Here is a 15,359-nt window from a genome sequence, read left to right on the forward strand (position 1 = left end):
AAAACCTATAAATCTACATTTAAAAAAAATTCAGAAATATACAAAGGCCATGATTTCCGAAAGTCTGGTTTTATCCTAGTACATTAAAGCTATCTAAAAATAACCTACGATTTGCTTTTCAAAAACATATCCATATATTTCTGGGGAAAAAATAATATATTGACTTCTTCCATAGGATGTAGTTTTGCACTTTTCCCCAAAATTGTATTTTTTAACTGACTTGTCTTAGTTTAACCCTTTCACTACAGTTAGAATTGGCATTTCACCCTCAGTCTGCTCTGTTTTACAGTAAGAATCTGTTCAAGCATTTCCCATAAAGGAGCTGTACTTGACTAACTAATATGTTTGGTGCCCTACTCTGCATTACGTTAATGCCAACAAGCTTCTCTCCTCTGAGAATGGCCAGTATCTCACAAAAGACAGCAGGTGTGGCTAAACAACTTCCTGAAACAGTACTGTTATTTGCTAAGATCTAGTACAGGCTATGTTACTGACATTAAGAATTATAATAGGCATATATGCAAAAACTGCGTATACATTGCCTTAATGGTGACTTACATATATATATACATATATATATATATATTTGCCCTGATAAAAAGAATTCAGCCCAGCTCTCTAGAGAAATGTAGGTATATACTCCAATTCTGTATAGTTTTCAAAGTTTCTTACAGAGTTAATACCAACCAGCACAGCTAGACATTTTCTCAATGTGTCATTGAAAAATGAGCACTCGTTAAGTCTGAAACCTGGAAAACCCATGACATATTGGTCAATTTTGTGAATTTTCAAGTAAACAAAGTAATAGAATAATGAAAAAAATACTACTATTAATATGTTACTTTCTCGAGTCTAGACTAGTTTAAATTATTGATAGTATACTGATCAACACAGTACAATATACTTCAAAAAATAATTAAGTATTTGTAGTAAGAAATCCTAGTATACTATCAGTGACCATATTTCTGCCAAGAGTAGGAATTCACTGATATTACAATGATTTAGAAAAGTGTCAATTAGTGAAGTTTTATTTTATTTTCGGTTTACTTCTAGCTTTGCAATTGAGCATAGCATTTTGAAAACTTCTACCGTTTTAAGACTGAAACAACAAAGTTCTTATCAGTAAAAAGAAGTTACTGCAATTTAAGGAGAACTAACAGTTGGCATGAGTTATTCTGAACAATCAACATGACTAAGACAAATGAGGCATATTAATGTAGTGCATCAAGGAATATTGCCATCAAAACTTCTAGTCAAGAGAAAAAAACACTCACAAAAATCCAAAACTCATTTTGTATACTTTCCAAATGTTCCCACATTTTTCAGTAATGGTACAAAGTCATATGTTTTATGTTAAAAAATTTTCTAGTCAGTTTGATCCTCTCTGATATTTGTAATGCAACATGGATAAAAGTCTGCTAAATGAGTGAGAGGAATGCAGACTCATTTTTTAAAGCATAATAAAGTATCTTATTAAACAGTGAAAATTAAAACTAGAACATATGCTTTTGGAATAGTTGGATGGATTAGGAAACATACACCATTTCTTGTTATAGACATTCACGAAACAATCACATACATACACTGGACATATAAACTTACTTGTAGACATTATATGTCCACTGAAAAATGACTTAAAATGTGACATTCATGTTTCAAAGCTATTAAAGAACAGCTTTGATAGTTCAATAGAAAATGTAGTCAAAGACTTTTAAAAAAAACAACACAGAAAATTTAAAAATTCAAAGAAACAGCTTAAATAACAAAATGAGAAAAGCAGCTGCTCTTGGAAAACAGATTGTGTAAAAAGTGGTATTCATATATCACAATCTTTCAACAGTTATAAAATTCAGTGGTCCCATACAACAGTTTTGTACTTTCTAGTAAAGCCTGAAGATGGCCAATAAAAAGTCTTTGAATAATTAAGAGTGCTGCTGACATGAAGTCCTGTTTTGATATATTTTAGTTATCCACCATTGTGAACAGAAACCTGGACTTCATTACATTTGGTACAATCTCATAGCATTCTCCCTAGCTTAGTTAATCATTCATGGGCCTTGTGAAAAATATGATCCAATGATTCAACAAACTAAAAAAGGAAGAAAAACCTTTTACAAAATATTCAATGAGCCAGATTACAGGTATATTTTGTATAGAGTTCTTTTTATTTTCATGCAAAAAAATATATGCACACTTAATAACACCCTTTTATTTTGATTTATTTACAGGTTTTAAATTCAATCCCTTTATTCTCAACTGATTTTATAACATTTACTGAATATTTTTCAAGTACATTATTGTTCAAAATGCACAGACAATGTGCAGCAGCAAATGCAGCAAACCTCAAAAAACAAGGTGCTACAACATTGCTTCTACATCAAGAGACAGACAAGTGTCTGGGATAGTGGTTTAATTTTAACACTTATACAGACATACATCTATACCTAGAGAGAGACAGACAGATCTAAGAAAGCAGCTACATCTGCAGAGGAAGGAAACAGCATGTTACAAGGACAATTCAGGGAGGTCAATTATACATAGAACATTTGACAAACAACATAGAGAACAAACTTTGGCATTAATTACCAGGGTACAAAACGTAGCACATTTCAATCTATTAATGGAGGGCAATATGGAACTCTGCAGCCTGTAGCTGTTTGTTAATATTAATATCAACAAATATTTGACACTGTCAATGAAAATACTAACACGTTTGTAATAAAACCATTTTAATGGGAAAGCAGACAAGTAATGATGCAAAATTACATTGCCATTTTTGTATCTATAATGATCAAATGCCTCAGTAACAGATCTATAAGGTCACCCCACTTCGGGCATCTGCACCACCTGAAAAATTGTAAACTAAGGAAGCTCAAAGTCTGAAATGTGGCCTGACACCTCTGAACTCACTTGCTTTTAGTTTTATACCCTGGTTAAGTATCCATTTCACATTGCCTGATTAACACATAACACTATGCTCGTATCAGCCGCTAAGACAAGAACTGAAAAGCATAAGAAATTCCCTGCATGCATTATGTGTAGTGTTAGCAAAAGAGTGAGATGTGCCCCAGTCCATCTGAGGCACAGCAAGTTGCATAACATCATTACCACTTTGCAGGGTCTGTCGTCCTCCAGCCAACACTCCACTAGGTAACATTCCAGTGGGAGTCAAACCCTTGAGTGTCAGCACACTTTCACTCTCCTCCCTGGTGTGAGAAAAAACAGTAACAAACCCTTAAATAGCCACTCATGAAAACTTGTATTAAATTAAAATAATGGATGGGGAGAGAGCGAGCCTCTATTTGCTGTGCTTTATGCATGTCAAGACTGAATGCTAGAAAGGGGAAAATATTTCTATTCCATACCAGTCTTTCCCCTGCCTAGGAGTTATGAGCACTGATTACATTACTGCTGAACCACATTCTGAGCAATTATTCACATGCAGACTCATTAGCTTTGAAATCAGCACTGAATGCCTCATGAGGTACTGAACATATCTCAGTGCCATAAAAGAATCCACAGTTTTGTTCAAAGCCTCTATGCTCCAGGAAATACCAAGTTTAAAAAAATTATCCCTATTTGAACAATTATGGTCTGTGGAAAACTATACATTTTGGGTAAATGTGATCATGAAATCTCTAGATCTAGACAAGTACAAGAAAATGGTATTTTTTAAAAGTTGAAAACAAACAAAAACCTGAAACAAAAACCCCTTAGTCGTCAACTTTCTGGTATGCCAGAAATCTTCCAAGCCAGGCCTGACCTCCTCCATTACACCATTGATTTCTCTCTATTTTGGTATTGTCTTTCCAACACTCATAGTTAACGACTGGACTAATAACTTATACACTAAAGATCATGTTCTCTAATTTCTTGAAACATGTATCAAAAACAGTTTTAACCAAAAATACCAACATCAATGGGATGCATCAATATGCCAAACCAGATTCTGATGCACAATGATCTCCCTGAAAAATGTGTGGCATCCATTATCCTGGAACAGAGATGTTTTCCTATGATACACAGGAGGAGTTTTAGGAATGCACAAGTCATGCAAGTACCTGAGAACAGAGAAGACTCTTGCCATCTTGCCAATTGCACGAATTTTGTTTCTGATTATTTCTTTCCGTGCGGCAGCTGTACCTACTTTCAATGGAATAAAAGAGAGTCTCAAGCTCATGAGTATTTACAGGGTCACCATTTCAAAGCACATTGAATTCAACACAATTGTTTAAGTTCAGTACTCTTCACGGGAGGCCAGTACCCAAACGCTTAGGGGCACAAAGTTATAAAATTATGGCTTCAGAATGCCATCAAAACCACCATCACCTCTGTGTCCACAAAACACACACAAAAAAGTTTAGGATGTTTTCAGTGATTTCCTAAAGCTAGCAAGCAAGCATCTAGATTACCACCACTACAGTGTAGTAACTATCATAGCTTATTTGTCTAAATTTTGCACTTGAAATTCTTCACTGACAGTGTATATAAAAATGTAGGCATGCCGCCCAAAATAGATGCCAAAGAGATATTAAAGCCACAAAAAATAAAGATCTGTTGCTAATTCTTACACAGCTATCTAAGAAAAAAGAGTAATTTGTTTGTTTGTTTTTATGTCAAGTCCCCAAAACACACACCGCAGAAAAAAACCCCACAAAATAAAATGCCAAAGAATTATGGTGTTACCTCCCTTACCACCTAACTCTATGTTCTTTATCATCTTAGGTTTGCATCATTTGTGGAAATAAAAAATACCAAAGATCTGGAATAAATACCGCATATTTCACAGAGCAGAGAGATACCATTTGTGATAGACAAAAGTGAAGACAAAACTCTAAAAGGAGGCTTGCAACTGGGAAGGACAGCCACCTTTGCTTGCCTTGACATTTTAAAAAGGGAAGCGCCTTTCTCCAACACTAGGTTTTGCTGGTTTGTTTCAATATATAAAAGTCATCCTTCCCCATATCTTCCTTTCCTTTTGCTGACTCCTCAATTCCACTAAAACAGTAAAGGCAGATGAGGAGGTATCAAAACTAAAATCCTTACTTCTCCTCAGCCATTGGGGAAGGAGAATATTAATCACAGCAAGGTAAGAGTAACTCAGTCATACTTTAAATTCAACCATAGGGGACCAAAAGTGAACAAACTCAGACAGCTCTGTTAAGTATTCCAGATCTTCCATATATCATTGTTCTTCAACCCCGGGAGAAAGGTACTCATTAAAAAGTTGACAAACTAATTTGCAAGAATGTAGAAGAGAGGATCACAGAAGTGGGTAGAGGAAAGCTGTATGTCCACAAATTTGTCTACTCGCATTCAAAAAAGGCAGCTGTGGAAGAATCCTTTTTTCATCCCTGCTCACTAGTATTTAGCTTCCACATGAGTACACAGACTCCAGCACAACAGTCACCCTTCTCAGAGCACAGTTGCAAGAACACAGGGCCTTCTGTCACACGAGTATGGATGGGCTTCCCCCCCAAACACCACAACGAATAAAATACAAAAGATTACAACAACAACAAAATCACCCAGGAAGGAAAATGTACTGTAGTGACAAAGAAAAAAGGGAGCAAGAGACAACCTTTGTATGAACTCAATGAAAGAATCTCAGGGTATGACAAATATCTGCCAATCCATTTAAACAAAATGAAAAAGCCAGAACTACTGAGCAAAGCTTTTTTAGACAAAGGAACGTTAATGAACTGCAGACACCATATTAAAAACAAAAAAAAAACAAAACCAAAACAAAAGCAACAACAGCCCCACTAAAACAGAAGGCTCAGGAAAAACTTTGAGCAGGATAGGCTGAAACATTTATTTTTATCGAAAATAGTTTATTTTAAATTTTAACTTTCAATTTTTATCTATTTGAACACTATTAAATAACAGATTCAGGATCTGGAATGAGAAGAAGACTCTTTCATCAGAGTTTTTGAAAAGGCTAGAGCTAAATGAGGGACCATCAATCTTTCCCTACAAGTCCCTCAATTTTCCTCCTACCTACACCTATCTGAGGGCTACACTGATGCAGAGCTGTAACATGCAGGCTGAAAAGATTTCAGGCAGTGCCAGTGCCCATATCTAACTCTGGGAGGTCCCTGTGCCTTAAAGAGAGAAAGCCTGGATTTGGGTAGTTTTGATGTTTAGGTTTTGCTATTTATTTATCGATTTATTTATTTATTTATTTATTTATCTATTTATTTATTTATTTATTTTAAACACAATCTTTCATTGCCCCAGCCCTCCAGAAGCAACATAGCCAAGCCAAAAGGCCAAACGTATTACTTCAGTGTAGTGCTGCACTAATGTGGCCACTGAATCCTAGTTAATTCGGAGAAGACAGTAAGGTGCCATCTGCTTACAGAAGAATGTCTTGATTACACCCTAACTTAGAGGGGATATGACACTCTCCCATTCCTCATTCCCAATGCATGCACAAGAAACAAATTCTGAAACGCTTGTATTATTATAGTCTGAAGAATTCACATAACCTGTGGAAACATCTGTATAATGTAACGCATTCCCAAGTGCTAGAAATATTCTCTGGAAGTGACTAATTTATACAGGGAGCAAATTGATTATTGGGTAAGTAATGGTGAGAAGAATTTTTCTGCACAGAATTATCTATCCTGGGATTTCTGAAAAACATGTGATAGACCATGAATTTAAGTTAGCAGGATTCTTTTTACATTTTGTATCCAGCCATCTTCAAAATTGCACATACAATCAAAAAGTACTTTTTTGACATATCAGTTGAATGAAACTAAAAGTACTACACAAACCAGGTTTTAAAACGTTGTATAAACACATTCCATGCACAACCTTAAAAAAAAAAAAGCTCACAATAGAAGTATTAAAGAGCAAGACAGACAACTGAACGCTCCCTACACATGCAGGACCAAAGATAAAATTTTAGAAATAGGTAAAAGAATGAAATTCTACAAAAAAGGAATGGAAGAAAGGAGGAAAAAAATTCATGCACAGAAAGACAGATGTCTTGGAATATGACTTCTGATAACAAAATACACGAAACTATATAAACATCCCATTAAACCGGGCAATAATAATAAAATACTATGTCTCTCAACAGAAAGGTATTTTCTGCATTAATACTTATACTGCCAGGTTCTACGAAGTCATATTTCAAACATTCCTACTCTGTCTGGTCTGTACCTTTTTTATTGCCATATATGAGTCGCTCTTCAGATGGAGAGTCCAGAAAAAAAGGAAGTGAACGATGGAGAAAAAGGTGAGTGAGACAAATAAAATAAAGATATTTAACTTGGCAGTGGTAATGAAGGAATGGAGGAGAAATGTGAAAAAATAAAATGGAAAATTGCAACACTTAAAAATGCATTCATCAAACAAGAAGTGGAATTGTTGAGTATATTTTAAAATCTGACAATAAGTGGAAGCTTGAAAGTCAACAGTTAAAAAAAAATCCATTCACATAGAAAGATAAAGCGTAGACAGTACCTAGGTGGCATTAAGAGATGCATCAAGCAAAGAAATCGTTAAAGGAGACAGAAGAATAAAATAATTGAAATTAGGAAACTGCATCTATTGTACTAAAGACAGGGCATATGCAGTCAACTGATGACTGCACTTATGCTGGACAACGCAAATCCTAATGTGTCAGAATACCACTTAACCCTACCCTGCAAATGCTTGGTGTAATTGCTTTATGCTCAGTTTAGCAGGATTACTTGAATGAAAAACATAGATTAGTTGCTTGAAGGATCACATTTGAGACTATTTCTAATTTTTCACATTTCTGGCAATAATCTAAATGGAAGCAAAGTTCACGTGACCCATAACCAATGCATTCCAACCTAAAACACACACAGCTGCTTAGCACAACACTGTTCTACTTTGAACACAGTAGTTATCAAACATTAAGAAAGGGGTCATGTCTCTAATATCTTTATAAATGATCCTTTAGTGATCCTCAAAGGCTGCAAAAACTTTCCTTCCTCCTCCCCCATCATCAAACAATCCACCAAATCAGTTCTGTTACTGGATAAAATGAAGAAAGCCTGAGAAACTTTTATCTGTGACATTAAGCACTACTGTAAAAAAGCAACAAAACAAACTGCAATATGCTAGGTCTTCATGTTAATGTTGCTTCTTAATCATCATGCTACAAACATTTCCTTAACAATCTACTGTATCATAGTTTAAGAAAGATAACTCATTACATAAATACATATTATACAATGTACATATACAAGTTCTCCTTTAACTTTTATGCTTTAAACTCAAACACCAGGACTTAAACTTGTATTTCACACTTTATGTATAATACTTTGCCATAAGAAATATCATATCTGACTTTCTGCTACATCAACTCTTCATAGAAGAGCAATCACCAAGAAATGTAAGATCATACAATAAATTTATTTTAAATATTAGCAAAGCTTAGTGTTTCCAATTTAAAGTGCCAGGAAATTCTGAGAATTTTCCATAAAAAGTTTCAGTTTTAAACAGAAATCAGATATAAATATTTGCAAAGGATATCATTACTGCTTCTTGATCACAAACACAAAACCACAATTCCCTTCTCTGCCCCTTCCCCCCCCTCACCCCAAAGCATCATTATCTAAAGAAAACTTTGAAGGCAATTTTCTACAAATTCCAGGTAATATTACACCAGTCTAACTGAACTACTGTTTCACAAGTTATTACCACGAAAAAGATTTGTATATCTTAAAGTAACCCCTACCGTCAAATTGATCTTCTCCCTCTGTCATCAGTTCATCATCAGAGCAAATGCTCAAAACATTCACCAACATTTCTGTTACTGTATAGGAAAAAATAAATCTTAATTCATTCCCTGTAGAATTTTAAATATTACCATGCACACAAGATACAACTAGTCACCAGTACCTATAGTGAATGAACTTCCCAAATCATAGACATTGCTCAGTAATCTGGGTTCAAAAATATGTGTTTTTCTTGATATGTGCTGTCATAGAATTTAAAAAGCTCAGAAAAATAAGCAGCTAAAAATTATACCACCTAACAATCAAAGAACACAGCAGAGCTTTCCTATCTCACAAGGAGTTCTTTTAGATAAGAATTCTTTTCTTGTATATTAGTATTTTTACATTAGAATAAGTATTTGAATTCAATTTTATGCAAAATTTACTTAAATATGAAAACATTTTGACTGCTCAAATTTAGGCTTAAAATGAGAAAGCTATTCCATTCCTGGCACCTGCAGGCATGTAGCAGGAGCACCAAAGCAGAAAAATATTACAACATGGTTCAAGCCACATGTCTTTTCAAACTCCCATTAAAAATATCAACATAGTGGATATACAAACTTATCTCAAAAGGGTTACATTTTCTTTTTCCAGGGATCTACCTATTCAGTCACTCAATCATTCCCATGTATATCAGACTCTCTGAGAGTCAAACTTTTCCTCCCCCTAAAGTGTTCAGAAACCTATTCCAGAAGTTCAGTCAAATGGCTTAAAACCCTGTAAATTGCTGTCTACATTTACTCATGACCAATTCACGCAATCCACGTGTTATCTGCTACAGTACTCTTTTCCATTCTTAGTTAAGAGTTACTCTCTACTTTAGTAAAAAAACCCCACAGAATTATTCTGATTTTGTTCTGTTCAATGCAGACCAGACAATACTGACACTTCAGCAAAAGTGGAAGCATGTATCTGTCAAAAGGCAAGACGAACTACAAGGGCCATGATTCCAGCAGTCTTAAGCATACAGCGGGGTCAATGAGCAACTTACTTAACAGTACTTGCGTGTCTCATTACCAGCATCGTAACAAAAGCAAAATAAACACTATTAACCCTTTGCTGTTGAAAATGTTATCTACTGCATCATGAGGTAAGAAAGATACAAACAAAAATCTCCTTTCAAATGTCAGGTCCCTCCATTTGAAAATAAAAAAATTGTTGAGTGAATTAATCACACTAAGAAGTGCCCAAATTATTTGCATTTAACTGCTCACTAAAGACAATATAAACCAATCTAGAATCCTAAATTTATATGACTGTAAATATATCATCTCAAGAATACTTGTGAAATAAATTTAAAGAGCTTTCCAGATCTCTTTTATAAGAAGAGCAGTTTCTGTCATGGAAGGACTTTAAACAGACCCAAACAGCCTCTAATTTCATTGCTTTTTAACTGAAGGCTACTTGGAACCCCAGTGTCCTAGATTCAGTTATGAACGATAAGGGGGGGGGGGGGGGGGGGGGGGGGGAAGAGTACCTGTGTTACATTATCTTTTTTTACAAAAAACCCTACAACTGAAAAAGATATCTTTCATGAAGGTCACTCTGTTATAACTATATAAAAAGCTTAAAATTTTACATGAACATCTCAATATTGTTTGCACTTATAACTATACAAGTTTAATAACATATATACCCTAGCATTTTGTAGAATATGAACAATTTTCATACTGACTTCAAAAGCAGTTCAAAGGTACTACTTAATAATGTAGATATACACCCACAGTGGAAATTATAATTTGTTAACACCTCTGCTTTATTAGATGCAGTTTTAACTATCTCAACTGAAGCAGGCAAAGAAAACAACCAAAGCATGTAGAACAAGTAGTTCAGTTTATCCTTTGTCAGAAATGGCATTTTGACATGCGAAAACCCCCCTCCAAATCAGTTTAACGACTTCACCAAATCTTCTACCCAATAAAGACAAATACAGATACCTATTTTCACAAAAACTATGCAATTAATCTATCATTGGCAAATATATTTAAAAAACCCAATAATCTTCCCACCACCAATCTGGGAGAAATAGGAAAGATATTAATTGATGTGTAACTTTTGCCTACCTTTTTCTCCAACAAATGGCAAAGACCATGTGAAAACATCCATAAAATTTGGTAGCCAGTAAGGATGAGGAGAACAATTGAACTGACGAATATTCATCACATTGTTTTCATATTTTAATACAGCAGCTAAAATAAAATTCAGACATTTCAAAAAGCATGTTTAAAACCTGCGAGTACCACAAACGTAAAGTTATAGATTTGATTTAGCTCTATTTTATACTATAAACAAAATAATCCCAGAGATACTCCACTCTCTTTCACAGTATTTACAGGACAGCTTTCTAATGGAGATCTTTGGATTTTTATTGCACATGTTGCAGTTAAGGTGCTGTTACATGTCAATACAGTCTTGTACTATCCTATTATAGGTCTATAATGAACAAAGGTTTTAAAAGGACCTGAAAAGGTATAATTTCAGCAACTTTAACAAAAACCTAAGAACAGCCATATATCCAGATTCAGGTTTTAGTCTTCATATGTGTCTTCCCACATTGTAAGCCTGGAGTAAAAAAAGAAATCTAGAACACGAGGGAGAAGGAGAGGCACAGAGAAATGAAACAGAAAAACAAAAAGCTAAATAAGCATTGATTGCATTCTTCCATACTTACACTTGCATTACACTGGGAATAGCTGATATGAAAAAGGATTCTTAAAATGCAATATCCACAGAGATGGTGAAAAATGTAAAAAGCCAGTTGAAGCTATTTTTATTTCTCTGTTACTTTACAATCAGTGCAAGTAACCACAGCTCATCTTTTCTTCTATACAGTTAATCACCCTACATAAGTGGTATGGTTGGGGGGTGGTTCTTTGGAGGCAAGTGGGAGAAAATGCAATGTATTTCATAGAAAAGAGGTCTTGGTTTCAAAGGAACACTTTGTACATTTGGAGATCATTCATTCATCACATACTTGAAATGCCACACTTTAATGTCATACTTAAATTTCACCAGGCTTTATTTTTGATTATTTCTGTTGTTGAACTTTGTTCTCATCTATGAATAACGGTAATTCACAGCTAAGATCTTCTCTGTAATTCTGACTTGTAAATTTTTCTTCACACTATTAAGCATGCTTCTCCTGTGCAACTTGATCTTAATCAGAGCATGGACAAAAATTAATTCCTTCTGGTTTATACCTCCCTAATACCATTTCCAATGGTGATCAGTACTGGCCCATTCTTGATTTCTCATTATGGCCCTGTATCATCACAATTAGACTCTCAGATGCTGGTGATAAACAACACAAACTACCCTACGCACAGGCTGATCAGTGCCTGCGCCCTTCCTTACTTAGCTCACAAACTAAAAGACAACCAGAGGAGTGAAAACACAGCACAGGAAAGCCTTGCCTGACTGGAAAACACCAGGTGATACATTGTAAGTACCAAATAGCAACAACTTTCACAAAGGAAATATTTGGCCACACTTGTGCTTCAAGGTGGATCACTCTTAAAGGAAATAATCATTTATGTCACTTGCTCTTCTTCATAATATAACTATTATTAATGGAAGTTTTTTGTCCTTTAATTTCTTACCTGGCATCGAATTGTTGATATTAGATGACTTATCTAGTAAGACATTTTTATTTTATCATTACATACAGTTATTGATAGCAAGTTCTTACCTTTATTATTGTAGACATCCAGGTAATTAGGTGCTGAAAAAATTGTTATTAATGATGGGAACCCTGTAGTTTGACTTTTCCTGTACATTCTATAACTGCAAAACCAAACAGATTATTTTACATCTTACAGCAATAAGCAATTAATTTTTATTTTGCACTGTGAATAATTTCTTGAAGGACACAAAGTACATACCCTGCATCTTGTGCTTCATGTGCTCTAATGATTGACAACAAATTATTATTTTGCAAAAATTCACAAACTGCTGGATAGCTGTGAAATGAAAACAACTATGAGTAAAATAAGTTCTCTTAAAATATGCAGCAAGAGTCAGCATTAAAGCAACAAATAGATCATAGCATACTCTCACCTATAAAAGTATGAGCATCCTCTGACGGTATTGTGACTGAAATGCTCTTGTGAATTTTCATTTCCAAAATCTTCTGAAGGATCTGACCACAGTAAGTCACACATTGGTCCAAATGCTGGAGGCTCTTTAAATCTATCTAACTGTTTGAGAAAAGGCAAGACCACAAAGACTCTTTGAATATTAAATCAGTAAGTTTTACACATCTGTTAAACTACATATCCATCAATACCAAGCATTTTTAGAATAAATCCCAACAGTAGTTTCTGTATATTTTTTTCCTCTCCTCCTCATGAAATAAGGCAGAGGCATGCCAAAAGAACCAAACCTGTTAAGAGCAATAAGATTTATTAGTTGCAAAGAGAAGGGAGATAAATTCCAGACTGATGGATATGTGTAATACAAGGTCAAGTTACAGACAAGGAACAAAATGGTCCTTCTTCATGCACATGCCATATCTACCAATCTGGAGACACTATCAGGAATTAGCGGAGAGAAACAGTACAGAAAACATGAATTATAAAAGAAAAGCATGAATAATTAGCACTGACTAGAAGAGACCACTATATCACCTCAAAAAACAAACTAAAAAAACCCCCAAAACACCCATCTCCATAATGGATTGTTTAACAGTTTAATGAAGAGGTGATTGACTTAGCTCTCTTAGACTTCCTTCATACAGGCTTTATTTCTCAGCTGTAGCCCTGGTGTAATGGGCCATAAGCACTATGGGAAATGTCTGTCTTTGTTTTCTTTTCTCCAGCTGCTTCTTTACAGATTTCCACTTGGAAACACCTGCTTTAGCAGCCTGTTACTTTCCTAGTAACCACCATGAAAAAGGGAAGAGGTAAGGAGGACAGTGCCTTTGTTAACATAAAAGGAGAAGACCTTGCTTAAGTAAGTAACAATCAATCTCTGATGTCCCAGAAATGAAATTAGATATCCCGAATTCAATGTAAAGTTTATTTGATCCTTATGTTGCTGGAGTTTGTTCACAAGATGATTTTATCCAAGAAATGTACGAACAGTTCTTTGATGGACAGTGCATTTATCTCACTTTACCTCCCATACCAAAGAAGATGACTTTGATGGTACTAGAGAACACTTAACTCTTCATGACAGGTTCGAAGGGAGGTTTGGTGAACACCTGGTGAATTTGAGTCTAACGGTCCATAGGAATCCATTCAAATATGGAACCAGCAGTAGTGCCAAGCTCTCTCATGCCCTGGAAAATCAGAGCTCCCGAGGCTGCCACCTGTAACATAAGTGGAGAGGTCCAGATCTTTACAAATTCCTGCCAGATAATGGCAAGGCAGGTATTAACTGAAGTTGTTGTTGGAATTTATTCAATATTAAAAATCCAGTGGTTTAACATTTCCCACACTGGATAAGAAACCCGGTATGGAATATTTCTTCCAGATTAAAGAAGTCAGTCCATCAACTTCTGCAAGTACCTGAATTTCTGTAGATTAAACCATCAAGTTTCTAAACCTCCAGCGATAAATTTGTGTCCGGAAGCTAACAGAAGCATACACACAAGGAAGATTCAACTGTTTGCTGATTGATGTTTCCTGCAATACAGAAGGCTGAAAGTCTAGAAAGCATTTCTAAGAACTTTTCTTGAGTTGCTCTTCAAAGATTTTCTTTATGACTTTGGCCAAATGGATAGATGTTATAAGTAAAGCATTTTGGTTGCTGCAAGCAACACACCTCTCTCCCAGACTACTTTCTCATAGCACTGGAACAATAATGTAGTCATTTCTTGAAGTAAGGAGGTCAGTCTGTAAAAAATAAATATACTTACTTACGTACGTACCAAATCAGTGTCTCCTTCACTAGACAGTCTACCAACTGACACGGTTCTTAAGATATCTCAAAATTTAAGGAAATGTCACTGCAAGCTACTCAACCCAGATTGCATATATCAAATCAGAATAATCAACTTAAGGGTTTCTCTACGTCAGGACAGCAAGAAAGTTAACAAAGGATGTGAGGTAATTCAAATCACTTGTTTATAATTAACTATTTCTGAATATGTTGTGACTATGACAAAACAGAATCTCAATACAAATTAGCTTAAACATATTTCTAAATATCATTAAGGTAACTCAGAAAGACAATTTTTTTCAAGAATAAGAATCACTACCCCTGCTGTTAAAACAGAAATAGCTATTATATTTTTTTAGTACATACTACAATATATTTAAATATAAATTAATTTATAGGCATTATGCAGTGAGGGCTACTAAACTGAAGTGCATCATACCTCCACATGGATGTTCAAATTCGGGAGTAGCAAAACCTTGGAGGTAGATTAAGGGACAGCAAATTAAAACTGTTTTACTTTTGATGCAAAAGACCTTCACAGAAGTTTCATATACTTGAAGATACAGACACCAGTTTTAATTAATCTGTCCTAATTTTCCTAAGAACTATCACATAGTAAAGCCCTAAAAACAATGTGAAGGCCAGTGAAGAGTGGCAGTCATATATTACTAAAGGAAATTTCAGCAGATCATAGAAAGGAAGCAAGGTATTATA

General features: G+C 34.9%; 1 protein-coding gene across 8 annotated transcripts in view; it reads right to left on the minus strand.

The window, feature by feature from the left end:
• The window catches only part of PPP3CB (protein phosphatase 3 catalytic subunit beta), a 52,089-nt gene that overhangs the window by 12,614 nt on the left and 24,116 nt on the right, over positions 1 to 15,359 (minus strand). For 4 of the 8 annotated variants that reach the window (XR_006166516.1, XM_042803403.1, XM_032982139.2 and 1 more), the window contains exons 6-13: positions 12,822 to 12,961; positions 12,647 to 12,724; positions 12,454 to 12,548; positions 10,829 to 10,954; positions 8,723 to 8,800; positions 7,174 to 7,200; positions 4,062 to 4,146; positions 3,109 to 3,206 (exon numbers count right to left, since the gene is read on the minus strand). Coding sequence is in view for 7 of the 8 variants with exons in the window: in XM_042803403.1 (XP_042659337.1) it covers positions 3,109 to 3,206; positions 4,062 to 4,146; positions 7,174 to 7,200; positions 8,723 to 8,800; positions 10,829 to 10,954; positions 12,454 to 12,548; positions 12,647 to 12,724; positions 12,822 to 12,961 (727 nt within the window). In the remaining variant the exon portion in view is untranslated. The remainder of the gene's footprint in view (positions 1 to 3,108; positions 3,207 to 4,061; positions 4,147 to 7,173; positions 7,201 to 8,722; positions 8,801 to 10,828; positions 10,955 to 12,453; positions 12,549 to 12,646; positions 12,725 to 12,821; positions 12,962 to 15,359) is intronic. The other 4 variants (XM_032982143.2, XM_032982141.2, XM_032982142.2 and 1 more) reach the window with 2 other exon arrangements.

Source organism: Tyto alba, unplaced genomic scaffold, assembly GCF_018691265.1.
Source record: "Tyto alba isolate M040663 unplaced genomic scaffold, T.alba_DEE_v4.0 Super-Scaffold_1, whole genome shotgun sequence".
Classification (NCBI taxonomy): Eukaryota; Metazoa; Chordata; class Aves; order Strigiformes; family Tytonidae; genus Tyto; species Tyto alba.